General features: G+C 42.5%; 1 protein-coding gene across 5 annotated transcripts in view; it reads left to right on the forward strand.

Moving 5' to 3' along the window:
* LOC116974989 (collagen alpha-3(VI) chain-like) overlaps nt 1–16,963 on the forward strand; it is a 101,390-nt gene extending 84,427 nt beyond the window's left edge. For all 5 annotated transcript variants that reach the window (XM_033023630.1, XM_033023633.1, XM_033023634.1 and 2 more), the window contains 3 exons: nt 1,154–1,810; nt 4,268–4,831; nt 15,525–16,963. In XM_033023630.1, the coding sequence (XP_032879521.1) occupies nt 1,154–1,810; nt 4,268–4,821 (1,211 nt within the window). In that variant the 3' untranslated portion in view covers nt 4,822–4,831; nt 15,525–16,963. The remainder of the gene's footprint in view (nt 1–1,153; nt 1,811–4,267; nt 4,832–15,524) is intronic.
* Nucleotides 16,964–23,798: the final 6,835 nt, after the last annotated feature.

Here is a 23,798-nt window from a genome sequence, read left to right on the forward strand (position 1 = left end):
TCAAAAACCCACCCCCATTACGTGAGGCAGGAAAAAAGACCCAGCTTCCCTTACAGGCTACATTTAACATTTCCCTAACAGTTCTTCTTCATCGTAGTAGTATTATTCTATCACCCAGGTCCATTTTCCTTTAGGGCCGGATTCGTCTGCACCCGTTATCATTGGCAGTTGTTTCACAATGTCTTTCACCAGGAGGGACTTAATACAGGGGAAAACACAGCACAACATTATTGCCACTACATGTAGTATGACCCCAATGGTCAGACCAATTTTGAATCAGCCATTCTCCCCAAACCCCCCACCATCCTCTCCAGCCACCCACACAATTGATGTCTTAACCCTGCGTTTCGTTTAACCTTACTCCTTATCTTAGTTGCTGAAACCCAGTCAACATTCTAGTTAATCTCCTCTGTACTCTCTCTATTTTGTTGACATTTTTCCTATAATTTGCCTACCAAAATTATACACCATACTCCACAATTGACCTCACCAATACCTTGTACAATTTTAACATTACAACCCAACTTCTATACACAATGCTCTGATTTATAAAGGCCAACACACCAAAATCTTTCTTTACCACCCTATCTACATGAGATTCCACCTTCAGGGAACTATGCACAGTTATTCCTAGATCCCTCTGTTCAACTTCATTCCTCAATTCACAACCATTTACCATGCACGTCCAATTTTGATTTGTCCTTCCATTATGTATCACCTCACACTTATCAACATTAAACCCATCTGTCATGTTTCAGCCCACTCTTCCAAATGACCTAAATCTCTCTGTAGACTTTTAAATTCTGTAGGGCCACCTCTTTGAGTAAATGTAATGGAGAATGTAATCCAGCTCTTTCTTCTAGAGTAGAACACATTGATTTACCAAGATTTCAGGCTTCTTGGTGGTCCAGAATGCTATTGTCTATTTCTCTCAGTTTTCTCTTAATATGACACAGACACATGGAAACTAATATTCACATTTTCTATGGCTTATAGAGTATATTTATGATCATATCTAATCTCATATTCTTTAAGCAATACCGGCAGCATTGTGGACTATCTTTCACTGGTAAAGGCAGATTTTCCTGAATGCTTGTAATTAATGCTTGTTTTATGTGATCTGTTGTGGCTAACACTGTGAATTATTTTACAGTTTTGCCTGAGGAAGTGAACAAGAGAGATATTGTATTCCTCGCTGACGGCTCAGAGAATGTCGGAAACATAAATGCGCATCTGCTGCATGATTTTATCAGCAATATAATCGAGAGTCTTGATATTGGGACGGACAGGGTAAGGGTGGGCATGGCACAGTTCAGTCACAATGCCAAAGCAGAGTTCTACCTTGATACATACTCAACAAAATCGGACATCCTGAATCATATCAAAGGGCTCAGGTTGAAAGGGGGCACGACCCTTAACACTGGCTCAGCCCTGGACTTTGTTTTCAGGAATCTCTTTATCAAGTACACAGGAAGCAGAAAGGAGCAAGGGGTTCCCCAGTTTCTTGTGGTGTTTGCTGGCGGGAGATCGGCAGAAGCTGTTAAACCCTATGCGGAGGCTCTCAAGCGAGATGGCATCACAATTTTTGCAGTTGGAGTAAGGCATGCCGACCCGGCCCAGCTGGAGGAGATTGCATCCGATCCCAGTTTGGTCTTCAGTGTGAAGGAGTTCCATAATTTGGCAAACGTACATGAACGGGTGATGAGCCCATTGTCAACATTGAGTGCCCCAACAGTGGCCATCAGAGAGTCAATCGTCATTAATGAAGAAACATTAATTCCTGGAGAGGAGCGAGTTACCAGTATAGAAGGTACGTAAACTAGGCTTTGCTCTTTGATTATCAGAATCAGAATCAGAATCAGAATCTCACTTTATTCGCCAAGTATGTTTTGCAACATACGAGGAATTTCATTGGTCAGGTCAGTCATACAATTAAAAGTAACAGAACAGTCAAAAACACATTTTAACATAAACATCCACCACAGTGACTCCTACACATTCCTCACTGTGATGGAAGGCGAAATAAAGTTCAAGTCCTTCCCTTAGCTCTTCCTCGGTCGTGGGCCTTGAGCCCCGTTGATGGGACGATCTTGACTCCCGTAGCCGGTGGCGTTCGGGCCCTCCCTGTCGAGGCGATCAGCTCCTGCATCGGGGGGATGTCAGCTCTCCCGTGCCGGGCGATCGAACCTCGCGTCGGGGCTGGTCGAACCTTCCGCGACGTTGGAGCTCCCGACTAGCCTCTCCCGAGACTGCGAGCCCTTGATGGTAAGTCCACGATGGTCGCAGTGGGAGCGATCCCAGGCAAGGGATCAGCTCTGATGTTAAGTCCCCGCCCCCCCCCCGGTGGGGCTCACGACAGTCCGAGGAAGCTTCCAGCTTCATCGATGGTAGGCCGCAGAGCCTGGAGAATGTTATCCAAAAATTGATCTCCGGGAAGGTAAGAGCCTGAAAAAAGTTTCCCTCGATCCTCTCCCCCCTCATAAAACAAATCAAAGAACATTAAAACAAAAACTTTTAACAAACTAAAAAATAACAAAAAGCGTGAAAAGACGAGCGGACTGCCGGCAGGGGGCCATCGCCCCGGCGCCCCTGGTGTAAATTATATATTACAAGAGCACAGTAGCATTGTGGTAGACTGACTCCCCCTCCCCAATCTTTGCACATCCCCAATCCTGGTCTTTCCATTCGGCACTTTAATTTTATGTTTCATGTATCTTGCTGTGTTCTATGACTATTGGCAGACCGATTTCCCTCTTGGGATAAATAAAGTTCTATCGTATCATATCGTGTCATAGGTTATGGACTTGTATTGAGTTGCATGAATCATTAATCGCGAGACATGGGTTCGATTCCCACCATAGAAGCTGGCAAATTTCAAATAATTATAAATACATTAGGGAAACATTGAAATAATATCAATAATGGCTACAGTGGAATTGCTGGGATGTAGCAAAATACTTTTTGGTTCATTGATGTCCTTCAGAGAGAGCAATCTGCCATCTTTACCCAGTCTGCACACGTCCATCGTGGCTGATTGCCCGGGTGGATAATTAATGCTATTGCAGCACTGTGCACATCCTGTTCATGTGCAATATTGACAGGAAATAGTTATTTAATTTTGCAATTAATTAGCAAATTAGCTCAGATAATCATTTCCTATATTAATCAGCATATTTCTACCGTGCGTTAATGCACGGATCATTTACAGATTGAACATAGTTGGTAAGTATCAGAGAGAAGGACATAGTTAACTTTCATTTTGAACACATTTGAACAGATTTGCAAATTCTTGATGTAGTTTTAAAGGAAGCCCTTTGGTTGCCTTGCCAGTGTGAAAATGTGCAACACTATCAGATGCTGGTGGTATTCTCCTCTATACCTTCCATTTCATTGATTTCAATGTGGGGGAATATATGCCACTGGTAGTGAATAACAACAGCATGGTGACCATCTTTCACCCCTTCACTCTTGATCCCTGTTTACATCCATTCCCTACACACGTGGGGCAATTTACAGGAGCCAATTAACTTACAAACCTACATATCTTTAGGATGTGGGAGGAAACCGGAGCACCCGGAGGAAACCCATGCGGTCACAGGGAGAACGTGCAAACTCCACACAGATAGCACCCGAGGTCAGGATCAAGCCCGGGTCACCGCAATGTGAGGCAGCGGCTCGACCAGCGCGCTGCTCTACCCTCAGAAGGAAAAAGTTCCCCTGAGGTCCCTCTTAAATCTCTCCCTTTTCACCTTAAGCATATGGTTTCTAGTTTTAGAATCTACTGGGGAAAAATACTATGAATGTTCACTTTATCCATGCCCCTTATGATCTCATTACGGTGAACAAAATCACCTCTCAGCCTCCTACTCTCCAAGGAATAAACTCCCAGCCTATCCAACCTCCCTATATTTCATGCCTGTAGGGTCTGTGTTCAGACGAATGTATCCATTGGCGGAAAGATATAACCATTTGAAGAAAAGCCACACAAGCTAGCAAACAATATCAAAAAAGTAGTTTTCAAATGTTCAATAAAATGCAGCTTAAAATGAAATGCTCTTGAGGCATATCCAGCAATAAAAAAATGCCAAATTACTGACATTCAGTAATTGCTCAGCCACATTTTGCAGAAGAATTGATAAATAATCCATGCTGTATATCAATGAGCGATGCTGAAAATGATGTATTTCCTTTCTAGCATAGCAATATTGGTTGCATTTTCAACAATTGATGCTTGTTCATTTTATATATTTGTTTTCCCATCCTGTAGTCATGCAGAAAGATATTGTTTTCCTAATTGATGGCACCCTTGGAATGGGGAAAGCATTTCCTCTCGTCCGCCAATTTCTTATTAAAGTACTTCAGGAACTTGATATTGGGCCTGACAAAGATCAAGTCGCCGTGGTACAGTACAGCTCCGATGCACAGACTGAATTTGCGTTCAATACGCATACGAGCAAGGCTGAAGTCCTGGCTGCGTCAACACAGATCAGACGTAAAACGGGAAGAGTCCTCAACACTGGAGGAGCACTAGAGTATGTCTCAAGAAATATCTTTCATGCAGCTGCTGGCAGCAGGCAAGATGCCGGAGTGAAGCAGATTCTGGTGCTTATCACTGCTGGGAAGTCCAGGGACGATGTCGGTCCAGCAGCAGATACTATAAAGCAAGCTCATATTGTGCCCATTGCCATCGGAGCTAAGAATATTGACCCATTGGAGCTGCAGCAGATTGCATATTCCTCTGATTTTCTCATTATATTAAAAACTTTCCACTCTATACCAACATTGCATCAACGATTGATATCCATGCTGAAAGCCGTTTAACCTTTTGAAGGTAAGAATTTTTCACAAGCCAAGGCCATTGATTAATTAATCCTTGTTCATTTTCCTAGTTACATCCTCAAAGAATTCCAGAAGATTAGTCAAGCATGATTTCCCCTTCGTAAATCCATGCTGACCCGGACCGATCCTGTTACTGCTATCCAAATGTGCCGTTATTTCATCTTTTCGGATTGACTCCAGCATCTTCCCCACCACCGATGTCAGGCTAGCTGGTCTATAATTCCCTGTTTGCTCTCTCCCACCTTTCTTAAAAGTGGGATAACATTAGCTACCCTCCAATCCACAGGAACTGATCCTGAATCTATAGAACATTGGAAAATGAACAACAAATGTGTGCACGATTTCTAGAGTACCCTAGTACATCAGGGAGTTTGTTTGTGGCTTCCTTAGTGAAGACGGATCCAAAGTACCTGTTCAACTCATCTGCCATTTCCTTGTTCCCCATAATAAATTCACCTTTTGCAGTCTTCAAGGGTCCAGCTTTGGTCTTAACAAATTTTCTCCTCTTCATATACCTAAAGAAGCTTTTACTATCCTCCTTTATATTCTTGGCTAGCTTACCTTCGTACCTCATCTTTTGTCCCCGTATTGTCTTTTCAGTTTCCTGTTGTTCTTTAAACATTACCCAATCCACTTGCTTCCCGCTCATCTTTGCTACGTTGTACTTCTTCTCTTTTATTTTTACACTGTCCCTGACGTCCCTTGTCAGCCACGGTCAGCCCTTACTCACCTTGGAATCTTTCTTCCTCTTTGGACTGAACTGATCCTGCACCTTCTGTATTATTCCCAGAAATACCTGCCATTGTTGTTCCACTGTCATCCCTGCTCACGTATTTTTCCAGTCAAATTTGGCCAGCTCCTCCCTCATGGCTCCATAGTCCCCCTTGTTCAACTGTAACACTGACACCTCCGATTTACCCTTCTCTCTCTCCAATTGTAGATTAAAACGTATCATAATTAGTTACTACTTTCTAATGGCTCCTTAACCTCAAGTTCCCTAATCAAATCCGGTTCATTACATAACACTAAATCCAGAATTGCCTTCTCCCTGGTAGACTCCAGTATAAGCTGCTCTAAGAATCCATCACGGAGGCACTCCACAAACTCCCTTTCTTGGGGTCCAGTACCAACCTGAGTTTCCCAGTCTACCTGCATGTTGAAATCTCCCATAACAACCGTAGCATTACCTTTACCATATAACCAAATAACCATATAACAATTACAGCACGGAAACAGGCCATCTCGGCCCTTCTAGTCCGTGCCGAACACTTACTCTCACCTAGTCCCATCTACCTGCACTCAGACCATAACCCTCCATTCCTTTCCCGTCCATATACCTATCCAATTTATTTTTAAATAATAAAATCGAACCTGCCTCCACCACTTCCACTGGAAGCTCATTCCACACAGCCACCACTCTCTGAGTAAAGAAGTTCCCCCTCATGTTACCCCTAAACTTTTGTTCCTTAATTCTCAAATCATGTCCTCTTGTTTGAATCTTCCCTAGTCTCAGTGGAAAAAGCTTATCCACGTCAACTCTGTCTATCCCTCTCATAATTTTAAAGACCTCTATCAAGTCCCCCCCTTAACCTTCTGCGCTCCATAGAATAAAGACTTATCTTGTTCAACCTTTCTCTGTTACTTAGGTGCTGTTTACGACCTGTTAATTTTAACTCTTGATTCAACGCATCCTATATCCAGGTTAGTTTATGGGCCTGTAGATAACTCCCATTAGGGTATTTTTACCCTTACAATTCCTCAGTTTTATCCATACTGACTCCACATCTCCTGTTTCAATGTCACCCCTTGCAAGGGACTGAATTTCATTCCTCACCAACGGAGCTACCCCATTTCCTCTGCTCTCCTGTATGTCTTTTCGATAGGAGGAATACCCTTGAATATTCAGTTCCCAGCCCTGGCCCTCGCAGCCATATCTGTGTAATTCCCACAACATCATACTTGCCAATTTCTAACAGCCTCAAGCTCGTCCACTTTATTTCTTATACTTTGCGCATTCATATACAGCACTTTGACTTCGGTATTCACCTCCCCTCTCACACCACTCACAATTGGCCCTGACCTTACTCTCTCATCCCTTCTCGAACTTTCCTTTCCATTAATTCGCGGGTCTTTTGTAACTTTTCCTGTACTCACTTTCCCTTTAAGTCCTTTATACTCCCAATTTGTCAATCCCTCCTCCCCCACCATTTAGTTTAAACCCACATGTGTAGGTTTAACCCACAACATTGTGCCGATGCCGAGAAGTGTGTTCAGCTCTGGCTGAACAACTAATTTTGTATGTGGACTCAATAAGAAGAAGTCAGAAGAACAGCCCTCAACCACTTACCCTTGGGTTCTATGGCCAATCTAATTTTAATTATAATCTATCATGTTTTTGTCGATCCCATTTGATTTTAGCTTCTGGATCAGCCTTTTTTGAATGCCTTACTAAAGTGTGTGTTGTTTTATGTTTGTGATGAGTTACCTACATCAATCAGCTTTATCACCTCCTTAAAAAAGTCATGATCTCCCCTGCGTAAAGACATGCTAACTATTCCTAATAAGAGCATGCTATTCTAGATGCCAGTAAATGATATCCTTAATCTTTTCCCATAGTACCAGTCTTCACTGAAAACTGTTAGTGTCCACTTCTTTCTGAATAGATTGCAAAAGTTCAAACATGCAATCCTATCCACACCCAAAGAACTGTGATCAAATACTTGCTCTCATTCAAGTTTTACACTGTTTTAGTGATTATGTTTTAAGCTCCTATCCGTGGCTGCCCGAGCACTGGAATAAGTTTAACAGACTTCCCCTTTTCTTAAGAGGGCCTCAAGGAATCTTAAGTATTTGATTCTGCTTAAATCATAATCCATTGCCAACTTCAAAGAAAAAAAGCTATTAGTGAACCAAAAATTGAACTCTTGAGCTACACATATAAATGAACTAAATGCAATTGTGTAAATTCAGCTGATGGCAATGGGAAGATTTGTAACAAAGGAGATTCTTACAGACTTTGATGAAGATGATTGTTATAGACGCTTGCTGAAGCTCTTCTGGTAGGTTCATCCTCCCTAACTGCACTGGTAACCATATCTCAGTGTTCATTTTCCAGGATTCCACTTAACTGTCTCCTTCCCAAATAGAACTTTATCCCATGTTTTGGCTATAGCCTTAAAAAATAATTGGAAAGTACTCAAAAGTTTATTGGGTGACAGGAAAAACCTAGTAAATTGGACTAGATTATAACCATATAACCATATAACAATTACAGCACGGAAACAGGCCATCTCGACCCTTCTAGTCCGTGCCGAACACATAATCTCCCCTAGTCCCATATACCTGCGCTCAGACCATAACCCTCCATTCCTTTCCCATCCATATAACTATCCAATTTATTTTTAAATGATAAAAACGAACCTGCCTCCACCACCTTCACTGGAAGCTCATTCCACACAGCTACCACTCTCTGAGTAAAGAAGTTCCCCCTCATGTTACCCCTAAACTTCAGTCCCTTAATTCTCAAGTAATGTCCCCTTGTTTGAATCGTCCCTACTCTCAGTGGGAAAAGCTTTTCCACGTCAACTCTGTCTATCCCTCTCATCATTTTAAAAACCTCTATCAAGTCCCCCCTTAACCTTCTGCGCTCCAAAGAATAAAGCCCTAACTTGTTCAACCTTTCTCTGTAACTTAGTTGCTGAAACCCAGGCAACATTCTAGTAAATCTCCTCTGTACTCTCTCTATTTTGTTGACATCCTTCCTATAATTAGGCGACCAAAATTGTACCATACTCCAGAATTGGCCTCACCAATGCCTTGTACAATTTTAACATTACATCCCAACTTCTATACTCAATGCTCTGATTTATAAAGGCCAGCACACCAAAAGCTTTCTTTACCACCCTATCTACATGAGATTCCACTTTCATGGAGCTGTGCACAGTTATTCCCAGATCCCTCTGTTCACCTACATTCTTCAATTCCCTACCATTTACCATGTACGTCCTATTTTGATTTGTCCTGCCAAGATGTAGCACCTCACACTTATCAGCATTAAACTCCATCTGCCATCTTTCAGCCCACTCTTCCAACTGGCATAAATCTCTCTGTAGACTTTGAAACTCTTCTTCATTACCCGCAACCCCACCTATCTTAGTATCATCTGCATACTTACTAATCCAATTTACCACACCATCGTCCAGATCATTGATGTACATGACAAACAACAGTGGACCCAACACAGATCCCTGTGGCACCCCACTCGTCACTGGCCTCCAACCTGACAAACAACCATCCACCATTACTCTCTGGCATCTCCCATTCAGCCACTGTTGAATCCATCTTGCTACTCCACCATTAATACCCAACCATTGAACCTTCTTAACCAACCTTCCATGAGGAACCTTGTCAAAGGCCTTACTGAAGTCCATATACACAACATCCACTGCTTTACCCTCATCAATTTCCCGAGTAACATCTTCAAAAAATTCAAGAAGATTAGTTAAACATGACCTTCCAGGCACAAATCCATGTTGACTGTTCCTAATCAGACCCTGTTTATCCAGATGCTTATATATATTATCTCTAAGTATTCTTTCCATTAATTTGCCCACCACTGACGTCAAACTAATAGGTCTATAATTGCTAGGTTTACTCTTAGACCCCTTTTTAAACAATGGAACAACATGCGCAGTACGCCAATCCTCCGGCACTATTCCCGTTTCTAATGACATTTGAAATATTTCTGCCATAGCCCCTGCTATTTCTACACTAACTTCCCTCAATGTCCTAGGGAATATCCTGTCCGGACCTGGAGACTTATCCACTTTTATATTTCTCAAAAGTGTCAGTACTTCCTCTTCTTTGATCCTCATAGTTTCCATAGCTACTCTACTTGTTTCCCTTACCTCACATAATTCAATATCCTTCTCCTTGGTGAATACCGAAGAAAAGAAACTGTTCAATATCTCCCCCATCTCTTTTGGCTCTGCAGATAGTTGGCCACTCTGACTCTCTAATGGACCAATTTTATCCCTCGTTATCCTTTTGCTATTAATATAGCGGTAGAAACCCTTCGGATTTACTTTTACCTTACTTGCCAAAGCAACCTCATATCTTCTTTTAGCTTTTCTAATTTCTTTCTTAAGATTCTTTTTACATTCTTTATACTCCTCAAGCACCTCATTTACTCCATGCTGCCTATAACTATTGTAGATATCCCTCTTTTTCCGAACCAAGTGTCCAATTTCCCTTGAAAACCATGGCTCTTTACAATTTTAACGATTTCCTTTCAACCGAACAGGGACATAAAGATTCTGTACTCTTAAAATTTCACCTTTAAATGTACTCCATTTCTCTTCCACATCTTTCCCATAAAACAAACTGTCCCAATTTACTCCTTTTAAATCCTTTCGCATCTCCTCAAAGTTAGCCTTTCTCCAATCAAAAATCTCAACCCTAGGTCCAGTTCTGACCCTCTCCATAATTATATTGAAACTAATGGTATTGTGATCACTGGACCCTACTGTTCCCCAACGCATACCTCTGCCACCTGACCCGTCTCATTTCCTAACAGGAGGTCCAGCACCGCCCCTTCTCCAGTAGGTACTTCTATGTATTGTTGCAAAAAACTATCCTGCACACATTTTACAAACTCCAACCCATCCAGCCCATTTACAGAATGTGTTTCCCAGTCTATGTGTGGAAAATTGAAATCTCCCACAATCACTACCTTGTGCTTACTACTAATATCTGCAATCTCCTTACATATTTGCTCTTCCAATTCTCGCTCCCCATTTGGCGGTCTATAATACACCCCTATAAGTGTTGCTACCCCTTTCCCATTTCTCAGTTCCACCCAAATAGCCTCCCTAGACGAGCCCTCTAATCTATCATGCCAAAGCACTGCTGTAATATCTTCCCTGATAAGCAATGCAACACCTCCACCTCTTGCCCCTCCAATTCTATCACACCTGAAGCAACGAAATCCTGGAATATTTAGTTTCCAATCACAGCCCTCCTGCAACCATGTTTCACTGATCGCCACAACATCATACTTCCAGGTGTCAATCCAGGCTCTAAGTTCATCCACTTTTCTTACAATGCTCCTAGCATTAAAATATACACATTTAAGAAACCCACCCTCTCTTATTCTCTGATTATTTTCTTTTTCTTCTCTCTCCCCTACATTTTGGGTCAGAGTGCTACCATTCTCTGCCCCCTGCTTCACACACTGACTGCTAGCTTTCCCAATTTGAGTCCCTCCCCCCAACCATACTAGTTTAAAGTCTCCCCAGTAGCCTTTGCAAATCTCCCCGCCAGGATATTGGTCCCCCTTGAGTTCAAGTGCAACCCGTCCTTTCTGTACAGGTCGCACCTTCCCCAAAAGAGGTCCCAATGATCCAGAAACTTGAATCCATACCCACTGCACCAGTCCCTCATCCACGCATTTATCCTCCACCTCGCTCCATTCCTACTCTCACTGTCGCGTGGCACAGGCAGTAATCCTGAGATTGTTACCTTTCCAGTCCTTCTCCTTAACTCTCTACCTAACTCCCTAAATTCTTCTTTCAGGACCTCTTCTCTTTTTTTACCTATGTCGTTGGTACCTATATGCACCACAACCTCAGGCTCCTCTCCCTCCCATTTCAGGATTTCTTGGACACGTTCAGACACATCCCTGACCCTGGCACCAGGGAGGCAAACTACCATCCGGGCCTCCTGTCTGCGTCCACAGAATCGCCTATCCGACCCCCTGACTATAGAGTCCCCTATTACAATTGCCCTCCCCTTCTTTTCCTTACCCTTCTGAGCAACCGGACCGGTCTTTGTGCCAGAGGCCCGGCCGCTGTCGCTGCCCCCAGGTAGGCTGTCTCCCCCACCCTTACTCAAACATGAGTACTTATTTTCAAGGTGTACAGCCACCGGGGTACTCACCAGTCCCTGCCTCTGCCCGTTGCCCTTCCTAACTGTGACCCAGTTTTCTGTCTCCCGTGGTCTTGGAGTGACCACCTCCCTGTAACTCCTTTCTATGACCTCCTCGCTCTCCCTGAGCAGACAGAGGTCATCGAGTTGCTGCTCCAGGTTCCTAACGCGGTCCCTTAGGAGCCCCATCTCGACGCACCTGGCGCAGATGTGGACGTCTGGAGAGCACTCAGACTCCATGACCTCCCACATCTGACATCCAGAACAGTAAACTGCCCTGGCCCTCATTCTCCCCCTTATCCAAATACAATAAAGCCTTACAATTACAATACAATTGCAATTACAATTATGTTGGCAAAAATCTAGTATGAGCTTTGTGGGCCAAATGGTCATCATAATATCGTATCATCTATCTCCTGATTCAGAATTTCAATACAGAATTTTCACCTTGACAATGTTGGGTATATGGAACGAGTTCCCAGAGAATGTAGTTGAGGCAGGTACAACAACAGAGTTTAATAGATGTAATAGGAAGAAACTGCAGATGTTGGTTTAAACCGAGGATAGACACAAAAGGCTGGTGAGACAGAGGGATAGAGAACAAATGAATGAAAGATGTGCGAAAAGGTATCGATGATAAAGGAAACAGGCTATTGTTCGTTGTGGGCAAGGTAAAAATGAGTTACATACAATGGGACTCCACAAGACAGCTTTGAAGCTGGTACCAATGACTTGGGTTGTGGAGGGATGGAGAGAGAGGGGATGCATGGGTTACTATATTCATACTGTCTATATGTCTTGTTTACCTTTTCCCCTGATTCTTAGTCTGAATAAGGGTCTCGATGCAAAACGTTACCTATTCCTTTTCTCCGGCAATGCTGTCTGACCCGCTGAGTTACTCCAGCTTTTGGTGTCTATCTATCATTTCAAAGATATTTAGACCAGTGCACGGATAGGGAAGATTTAGGGGGAGATAGACCACATGGATAAATGGGACTAGCTTAGTTGGGGCATTTTTGTCCACATGGATGAGTTGGGCCACATGATGTATGACACTATGATTTTATGACTTTAACAGTGGAATTCTAGTCAAATTATTACAGCATAGTGTACCTTGTCGCCTCTCTGCATGGCTGGCCAGTAGTGCATAGTGTTTAAGTTATTAGGCTGGCGTTAGAATTTGGGACCATTGATCCAGAGACAAGTTAAAATCCCATTCATAGTTTCTCGGGATTTAGATTTCACAGGTTCACGTTCACAAGTTATAGGAGATGAATTAGGCCATTCGGCCCTTCGAGTCTACTCCGCCATTGAATCATGGCTGACCTCTGCCTCCTAATCCCATTTTCCTGTCTTCTCCCCATAACCCTTGAACCCGTTCTAATCAAGAAATTGTCTATCTCTGCCTTAGAAATATCCACTGATGGCCTCCACAGTCCTCTGTGGCAGTGAGTTCCACAGATTAACTACCCTCTGACTAAAGATGTACCTCCTCAACCTCCTTTCTAAAAGAACGCCCTTTAATTCTCAGGCTATGTATGACCTTTAGTCGTAGACTCTCCCACCAGAGGAAACATCCTTTCCACATCCACTCTATCGAAGCCTTTCATTATTCTGTAAGTTTCAATGAGGTCCCCCCTCAACCTTCTAAACTCCAGTGAGTAGAGGCCCAGTGCTGTCAAACACTCATCATTTTAAGTAACTAAATAAACCTAGAATTAAAGGAACAATTAATCATTGTAACACTAACCATCAAACAACTGGATTGTTAATAAGAAGCTATCTGCGTCATTAATAACCCTTAGAGTAGCAAATTAGCTGTCCACTAACAGTTTAGCCTCCATGTGGCTCTAGACCCACCAAAGTGGCTTAAACTTAACTCCCCTTTCAGTTCAGTTTGGTGATACAGCGTGGAAACAGGCCCTTCGGCCCATCGAGTCCGCACCGACCAGCGATCCCCGCACATTAACACTATCCTACACACACTAGGAACAATTTACATGCATACCAAACCAATGAACCCACAAACCTGTAGGCCTTTGGAGTGTGGGAGGAAACCGGAGATCTCGGAGAAAACCTACGCGGTCACGGGGAGAACGTACAAACTCCGTACAGACAGCACCCGTAGACAGGATCGAACCCGGATCTCCGGCGCTGCAAGCGCTATAAGGCAGCAGCACAACCGCTGCGCCACCGTGCCGCACATATTCTGGGACAATTAGGGATATGTAATAAAAGCTGGCATTTCCCTGTAAAATTTTCATCCCTAGAATAATCCCAGTGAATCAATGAATATTGGCCAAATGTTCAACATTGACAGATAACCATTTTGCTTAAAAATTGTACGATTATTGTATTTATATCACAAGGTTGAGCTGCTTTCACCTGGTGTAATGTTTAAATATATAGATCAATGAATAGGTTGTGTGGGAAGGAACCACAGATGCAGGTTTAAATCGAAGATAGACAAAAAAACACTGGAGTAACTCAGCGGGACAGGCAGCATCTCTGGAGAGAAGGAATGGGTGATGTTTCAGGTCGAGACTCTTCTTCAAACTGGATAGTTAGTGGTGAATAGCGATAATGAATAGTTAAAGCCCTGTCTCACAGTGCAAGTTCATTCCAAGAGCTCTCCCGAGTTAAAAAAAAATCAAACTCGTGGTAAGCACGGAGAATGAACGTAGCGGATACGTCGGAGCTCGGGGACGTCTCCTAGCGGCTCGTAACGCTAACGGCAGGTACTGGGGAAGACTCGCTATCGACAGGTAAGCACGGGAAGACTCGTGAAGATTTTTCAACATGTTGAAAAATGTCCACGAGAGCCCCGAGTACCGATGAGTGGCCATTACCGTAAATCTCCGAGTTCGAATCAGGGCAAACTCGGGAGAGCTCTTGGAATTAACTCGTACCGTGGGACAGGGCTTTTGTTAGTGTCTTTATTACCTCAGAGCCAAAGAATGGAATACTCCAGATAGACTGGATTAATTCTGCTCTTATTTAATTCTGGACTTGAATCCAAATTGACCAATGCAGAGATACAGCGTGTAAACAGGTCCTTCATCCCACCAAGTCCACACCGACCAACAATCCATGCACATTAACACTATCCTACACTAGGGACAGTTTATACATTTATACCAAGCCAATTAACCTACAATCCTCTACGTCTTTAGAGTGTGGGAGGAATCCGAAGTTCTCGGAAAAAGCCCACACAAACTCTGTACATACAGCCAGGATCGAACCCGAGTCTCTGGTGCTGTACGCACTGTAAGGCAGCAGCTCTACTGCAGTGCTACCGTGCCACCCCTTTAAGCTATACTTTCTTAGTGGCAGCTTTTAAGAGATATCAATAACATAAATCATTATTCTTGGAATAAGACAACTGTTCATCCTGATAAATACAATAGAGGGAAATGCTGGCAGTGTTCAACCAGTTAGGCAGTATCTGTGGAAAGATAAATGATGTTAACTTTTCAAGTCAATGATTTTTTGCTCAGAATATGTTTAGTTAACTGGCCTCCACAAATTAATAACTGATGATGATCTGCATGCATGGGAACTATGTATTAATTCCCCGCAGTTCTGATGGAACGTCATTGACATGAAAAGTCAGAGTAACTCAGTGGGTCAGACAGCATCTCTGGAGAGAAGGAATAGGTGACGTTTCGGGTTGAGACCCTCCTTCAGAGTTGATTTGTGAAACATGATTAGTTATGAAGGGAACGTAGTGAATTAAGTGTTTATTCTTTTGTTCCCCACAGATCACCTTACTGAATAACCCAACAGAGTGTCCTGCATCTGAATTATTATATCACATCATCCAAGTTCCCTTCTCCACATTAAGCTGCAAAACAACAGCAAAAAAATGCTTGAATGAATTACTTCACTGAACAACACGAAAACCAGCCATCTTTGGAAGCCACAAGTTTGACAATAATATCCTGCATATCACAGTGATCTCAGTTTTCCGTTGTAAACTCTATCTGAACATCTGGCTCATTTTATAAAATTATTTGCAATTTATAGTCAACAGAATTACTTGGTGTAAAGAATATGGGCACAGTGTAAGGAAGCAGGCACTGATATTCAACACGTTTGATTACTTTATCTGAAATATAAACAGAGAATGTTATAAACATTCAGCAGATCAGGCAGCATCTGTAGAAAGAGAAACAGTGTTAACACTCTGCTGGTCTGCAAAGGGCCTTGGACTGAAATGTTAATGCAGATACTGTGCATTTCTGTTTGGTCCATGGCAAGAAGGACGTGGAGGCTTTGGAGAGGGTGCGGAAGAGGTTTTTCAGTGGTTACCATGATCAGAGGGTACGAGCTAGAAGGAGATGTTGGACAAGCATGGATTCTTTTCTCTGGAGCATCCGACGCGAAGGGGGATATATATATATATATATATATATATATATGATAGAAGCCTATAAAATGATGAGAGTCAGAGATAGGGTAGAGATTCAGGACCTTTTTTCTCAGGGTGGAAATGTCAAAGATTAGTGAGCGTAGTTTTATGTTGAGAGGAAGAAAGTTTAAGGAAGATATGTGGAAGAAGTATTATTTGACAAGCTAATTGGTGGTGGTGGTAGATACACTAGTGATGTTCATGAGGCTTTCAGATAAGTGTATGAATATGTAGCGAATGGAGGTACATGGATGACATGTATGTAGCTATAAGGGATTAGTTTTAATTGGAATCCTGGCTGGTGCAGACGTTGTGGGCCAAAGGGCCTGTTCTTGAGCCGCACTGTACTATCACAGATGCAGCCTGACCTGTTGAGTGTTTCCAAGCATTCTTCTGCAGATATTTCAGATTTCCAGCATTTGAAGATTTTTCAATTCCAGTATTTTTTGCAATTAAAAGGATTATGGCCAATGCAGTCCAGATTGTACATGGAACAATTTCAGCTGTAAAGGATTTTCATTCTGCTTATTTTACTTGGATCACAATATATATATACCAAAGCTACTCATCATTATGTTCGGTATTTTCAAGTCCAATTTTTTCTTTGCTGCTGCCTGCTTGATAAACGACCAGATTTGCTTTTCCTGCCCATTGCCTATTTCTGGTCATCATCCCAGTTCTAACGCCATCGAATTGGAAAGCAATACTCTCAAACCATTTGGCTTTATATCCTCAATACACTGTCGTGGACATTTAAAGTGACAAATAAATTTTTATTTTAAAACACAATGGCCCAATGTTTTATTAGCTGCTCTCTTATCTTTATACTCCGAATAAAAGGCTTTTATACTATTGGTATTTTAAAAGGGAAGTGAGAATGTGCATATGGAAGCATGAAACCCAGTTGTGAAGTAATAAACAGGGTTCAGAAACATAGCACTATTAAAGGTGATATTATTGATCAGACACAAGGTTAAATAACCTCACAGATTGATGGTAAGAACTAATTTTAGTTTAGATTTTAAATCAGGGATACAGTGCGGAAACAGGCCCTTCGGCCCACCGAGTCAGTGCCGACCAGCGATCCCCGTACATTAACACTATCCTACACACACTAGGGACAATTTACATTTATACCAATCCAATTAACCTACAAACCTGTGCGTCATTGGAGAGTGGGAGGAAACCGAAAATCTCGAAGGAAAACTTACGCGGTCACGGGGAGAACGTACAAACTCTGTACAGACAGAACCCGTAATCGGGATCGAACCTGGTCTCTGACGCTGCAGGCGCTGTAAGGCAGCAACTCTAACGCTGCACCACCGTGCCTCACCTGGGGACTATACTGGAGTCCGTACAATACAATGGGACCATACAAAATGTAACCCAGACTCTGGAGAAGTAGTGCGTTTTATGAGCCTGTCCCACTTAGGCGATTTTTTAGGTGACTGCTAGAGACTAGGACAATGGAATTCACCAGTCAACACCGGCGACAACCTACGTCACCTGGCGCCAATTTACGTCACCCGGCGACAACGTACGACAGCACCTAAGACAACCTACGACAGCCCAAATTGTCGCCACTGTCTCCGAAAATGTTTCAACGTCAAATTTTTCGGCAGTCGTCTGCAGTCGCCTAAAAAATCACTTGAGTGGGACAAGCCCATAAGGGCCTAAAACAGGGCCTGGTGATGCAAGTTCTTAAATGTGGAAACAAATGAAGACAAGGTGGTGAAGATTTAATTGCTTCTCTTCATTGGTCAGAACATTGAGTGCAAGAGGTAAACAGTCCGAGTCATACAGCATAGAAACAGATCCTTCATCCCAACTTGCCCATGCCGACAATGATGCCCAAGTACACTGGTCCCACCTGCCCACGTTAGGCCCATATTCCTCTAAACCTTTCCTATCCAAGTACCTGTCCAAATGTCTTTCAAATGTTGTTATTATATTTGCATCAAGTACCTCCTCAGACTGCTCATTCCATATACCCACCATCCTCTGTGTGAAAAAGTTACCCCACAGATTCCTATTAAATCTTTCCCCTCTTACCTTAAACGTAACTACTCTTGGTAAAATACTCTGCATTTATCACATTCCCCTCGTGATCTTATACACCTCCATAAGATCAGCCCTCATACTCCTGGGCTACAAGGAATGGTCCTAACCTGCTCAACCTCTTCCTTTGGAAGCGTAGGCTTGGCGATCGTTGCGCATTAACCAACCTGATCTCCCGGTGGCTCAGCACTTCAACTCCCCCTCCCATTCCGAATCCGACCTTTCTGTCCTGGGCCTCCTACATGGCCAGAGTGAGCACCACCGGAAATTGGAAGAGCAGCACCTCATATTCTGCTTGGGCAGTCTGCACCCTAGCGGCATAAACATTGATCTCCAATTTCTGGTAGCACTTACTGTCTCCTCCCCTTCCTAGCTCTCCCTCAGCCCTCTGGCTCCTCCTCTTCCTTTCTTCTTCCCTCCCCCCTCACCCTACATCAGCCTGAAGAAGGGTTTCGGCCCGAAAAGTTGCCTATTTCCTTCGCTCCATAGATGTTGCGGCACCCGCTGAGTTTCCCCAGCACTTTTGTCTACCAACTCTTCCTTTAGCTCAAGCCTTCAAGTACTAGCTGCATCCTCGTAAATCTTCGCTGAACTCTTTCCAGCTTAACAACATCCTTCCTATAGCAGGGTGAAAAAAACTGAACACAATATTCCAAATACAGATTCACCAATGTCTTGTACCACAGGAACATAATATCCCGACATTTATGCTCAATAACCTGACCGATGAACGCCAACGTATCAAAAGCCGTCTTGACCATCCTACCTGTGACACCACTTAAGGAACTATGTACCTGCACTCTGCTCTACAAATCCCTCCAGGGCCCTGACATTCACTCTGAAGGTCCTACCCTGCTATGTCTTCTGAAAAGGCAACACCTTGCACTTATCTACATTAATCTGCATTAATGTGTCATCAGCCCAACTGATCCAGATCTTGATTACCATCTTCACTATTTACAATACCACCCATTTTATTGCCATCTGCAAACTTACAAATCATGCCTTGCACATTCTCATCTAAATCATTAATTCCAACTACAACGGGCCCAGCACCGACTCCTGTGGCACACCACTAGTCACAGGCCTCCAGCCCGAAAGACAACCTTCCATTATCACCCTCCATGAAGTTAATTCTCAATCCATTCAGCTAGCTGTCCCTGGATCCATGCAATCTATGCTTGCAGAGCAGCCTACCCGTGCAGAACCTTGTCACATGCCCTGATGAAATCCATATAGAGAACACCTACAGCTCTGCCCTCAGCAACCCTTTTGGTTAATTCAAAAAAATGATCTCCCAACTGCAAAACCATGCTGACTATCCCTAATCACCTCCCATTTATCCAAATGCAGATCCAAATCCGATTCCTCAGAATATTCTCCAGTAACTTGCCTACCTCAGATGTTATAGTTCCCAGGTCTAAAGTTCCCAGGCTTTTCCTTGCAGACCTTCTTAAATAAAAGAACATTAGCCACCCTCTAGTCTTCCAGCACCTCACCCCTGTCTAATAATGATTAATATATATTGGCCATCCATTCTCTAGCTTCCTACAGCATCCTGGGATATATCTGATGAGGCCCGGGATATTTGTACACTTTCATATGCCCCAGGAAGGTTCAGCACTTTGTTGACTGTAATACAGACTGTACAAGGCATGTCTTTAACTGTCCCAAGTTACACGGTCTTCATGTCTTTCTCCGCATTTAAAACAGAAAATACTTGATTAGAACGGGTGTCAAGGGTTATGGGGAGAAGGCAGGAATATGGGATTAGGTGGCAGAGATCAGTCATGATTGAATGGCGGAGTGGACATGATGGGCCAAATTGCCTAATTCTACTCCTATAAATTGTGAACCAGCAAATTTTACTTCGGAGTCACGTGAGTGACTACGTGAAGACCACGTCCAGCATGCATGCGCGACATATAGCGTCTCACGCAGTGCAACAGCGATGGACGGGAATACGAGCTCTCCCGCAACAATTTGAAAACGGACCTCCAGGTAAGTAAATTTACTCTGAAGACATGGTGTTTTGGGAAACCATGTTCTGTTTTATTTTTAAATAGGAACATGAACAGGGAAAACACCAAGGAATGTCGTTCCCGTCGGACTGCAATGGTTCCAGCAGTGGGGGGCGACCGGCGGCACCTGGACCACACACGCTGCGGTCCACAGTCATCGACAATTTCCGAGCCAAACCCAGCGCCGCTAGCACAGCTCAAACAACCGCAGCGGGCTGGAGGTAAGGCACTACGGAAGTCGGATCAGCCGGTTCACTCAGACGAGCCCGGCATGGAGCAAATACTCCAGCAAGACTTGCTCCGGGAGATGGGGCAGCTCGCCAAGGGAGCACAAACACTCCCGCTCCAGTGCACTAACAAGCACTGGCCATCGTATCTCCCTCAACAGAGGGGAGCGTTAGTGACCAGGACTGGGCTGGTCAAGAACAGGGATCACTGGCTGAAGAAACCGGGAGTATGCTTGAGGTACAGGACCAGGAAGAGCTGCTGGGAGTGGTGAACCGCTACGTGGCAACACCGCGAGCGGGACGGCCGTTACAGTCTAAAGTGGCGGCCAGCTTACTACCTGTCCTTTAAACCTCTCCAAGACAGGTAGTCAATGAGGCGTTGGACCTTATCACGCCTCCCCAAAATTGCATTTTGCTCAATGTGCCTGCCGTTACTGGGGGTACATTGAGCAGGGTATCAAAACCCAAGAACTTAAATTGCAAATAATGGTGATACCCCTGACATCGGCTATCACTTCATATGCTCATTCCATGGACAGGGTTTACATGACAGAACACCCTGGCTCTACTGTGCAACACAGTATGTGATTAACAACCTCCAGAAGGAGTTCATAAGACCTGCCCTCAACCTACAAATATTTGGAGGACTGTGTAGAACGCCGGCCTCAGAACCACAGATCCTGCTATTTGGCAAAGAATTACCAAAACAAGCCAAAACATCTGGACCAAGAATCCAAGGCATTTGGCCTCATGAGGGCAGGACCTGGAACGAGCTAAACCACGCAAACCCAGACGGCAGTACCTCCACGCATCCACCAGTAGGCATCTACTTCATGGTACTGGTGAAAGCTCGGGGCCCGCATGCCATCCCCGGAAGTCTTTCGGGACAGGGCCCAGAGCGGGCCCCATGGAAAATGCGCCACCTCCCAACAGCACCACCCCGACAGACAAGGAACCAGAAACCGAAGAAATAAACACACACAAACAACAGTGGAGGTAGGTGGGTCTGGTTCCTACCATCACATAAACGGTGGGGGGATTGTGCTAACAGGGGAGAGAATACACCTGTTTTTGGAAGCATGAAGGACTATCACACTTGGTAGTTATATACCAAAAAATATTCAAGGATAAAAATTGAATTCATTCAAGAAAACTTGCCACCAGTTCAGCATGCACCCCAAAGGGGTTTTACCTTCTCACTAAAAAGAAAACATGAGGGACAAGCTGAACTGGAGAAATTACATACGAAGGGAATTATAGAGAAATCTAAACATGAACCTTTGGAATTCGTATTAAAATTACTAAAAAGATGGTGAATGTCGCATCATCATTGACTTAACCATATTGAATACTTTCGTCAGGTATACACACTTTAAAATGGAAGACATTTGTAACTGCCAAACAATGGATTTCCTAAGGATACTTTATGGCAGGCATCGACTTAAAAGATGCATACTATTCAGTACCCATTCATAAAGATCATCGTAGATACCTAATAGTTATTTATTTATCTATTTATCTATTTATTTATTTATTTATTTATTTATCTATTTATTTATTTATTTATTTATTTATTTATTCATTTATTTATTCCGAACAAGTAAAGCCATTAAAGACATTAATATTAACAAAATCGAAATTATCAAACAATTGGACATTACAATCAATATTTACAAAGCAATGAGAAGAACAAAATCAAAGTTCCAACTCTGTGTCTGTACAAGCTCGAAAAGGAGTGAGAAGAAGAATAACTTATTAAATCTCACCCCTTTTCCCCAACACTTCTACCATATTTAAAAATCAATTCATTACTAATAATAATACTACCCTAGGCAATTTCCCATAATACCTACAGACATATATATACATACAACTATTATGTACATACAAACTTCATATCTGAAGTACCCAACCATAAGTAAACAATAGTAAAGCAAGATAAACATCAACCCCCACTTGTCAACCATCCCCTCCATCCCTGTACCCCTTGAAAATTATTTTTTTATATATCATTTTAAAATGATTCATGTTTGTGCATTGCTTCAATTCCCCGTTCAATTTATTCCACACTCCTACTCCACAAACCGAAATACAAAAGGTTTTTCTAGTCGTACGGACTTTTTGTTTCTTAAAGTTAAATATTCCTCTTAAATTGTAACCCCCCACACGCTCGTTAAATAATTTTTGAATGTTTCCAGGTAAATTTTTATTTTTGGCCCTAAACATTATCTGAGCTGTTTTGAATGTAACCAAATCTTCTAATTTTAATAATTTTGACTCTAAAAATAATGGATTCGTATGACCCAGATACTTAGCATTATGGATAATACGAATTGCTCTTTTTTGCATCATGGTTAATGAGTGTATCGAATTTTTATAGTTATTACCCCAGACTTCTGCACAATAATTTAAGTAGGGTAAAATTAATGAACAATAAAGAATACGGAGTGATTTGTAATCCAGAGCTTGCTTGGCTTTGTATAATACAGAGATACTTTTTGACAATTTTAATTTTACATGTTTAATATGTGATTTCCAGCTTATTTTATCGTCAATTATAACCCCAAGAAATTTATTTTCATGCACTCTTTCAACTTCCACCCCATTTATCTTTATACTTACTAGTGTATTTATTCTACAATTACCAAATAACATTATTTTAGTTTTACTCAGATTTAATGAAATTTTATTCCTATCAAACCATATTTTCAATTTACCCATTTCTTTTATTATTTTATCCAATAGCTGGTTTAAATTTTCCCCAGAACAAAAAATATTTGTATCATCTGCAAATATTTACCTGTATGGGGCAACTATGGCAGTACAAATTATTGACTAATGGTCTAACATGAGCCAAAACTGTTTACCAAGATATTAAAACCAGCCCTGACACTATTAAGGAAACATATTGTCATGGCATATCTTGATGATATTTTAATAAGAGACAAAACCATGGAATTAGCTAATTCAGCAGCATTAGCTACTAAAAACTTATTTAACCTTGGGCTTTGTCATACATCCAGATAAATCTACGTTGACACCATCCACAACTATGGACTATCTGGTATTCACAATTAACTCAGTCCACATGTCTATAACGTTGCCAAAAGAAAAGTCAGCAGAATTGGCACAAACCTGTGACAAATTAATGGTTAACAATCGACCAACCATTCGACAAGTGGCAAGAGTAATTGGGAAATTAGTAGCAGCATTACCAGCTACCTAGCTTGGACCTTTGCATTAGAGCAAAGGTGCTAGCGTTTTAAACAACATGCAGGTCACTATGACTGAACCATGAAATTGCCTATTTTCAGACAT

This window comes from Amblyraja radiata, chromosome 7, assembly GCF_010909765.2.
Source record: "Amblyraja radiata isolate CabotCenter1 chromosome 7, sAmbRad1.1.pri, whole genome shotgun sequence".
Lineage (NCBI taxonomy): Eukaryota > Metazoa > Chordata > Chondrichthyes > Rajiformes > Rajidae > Amblyraja > Amblyraja radiata.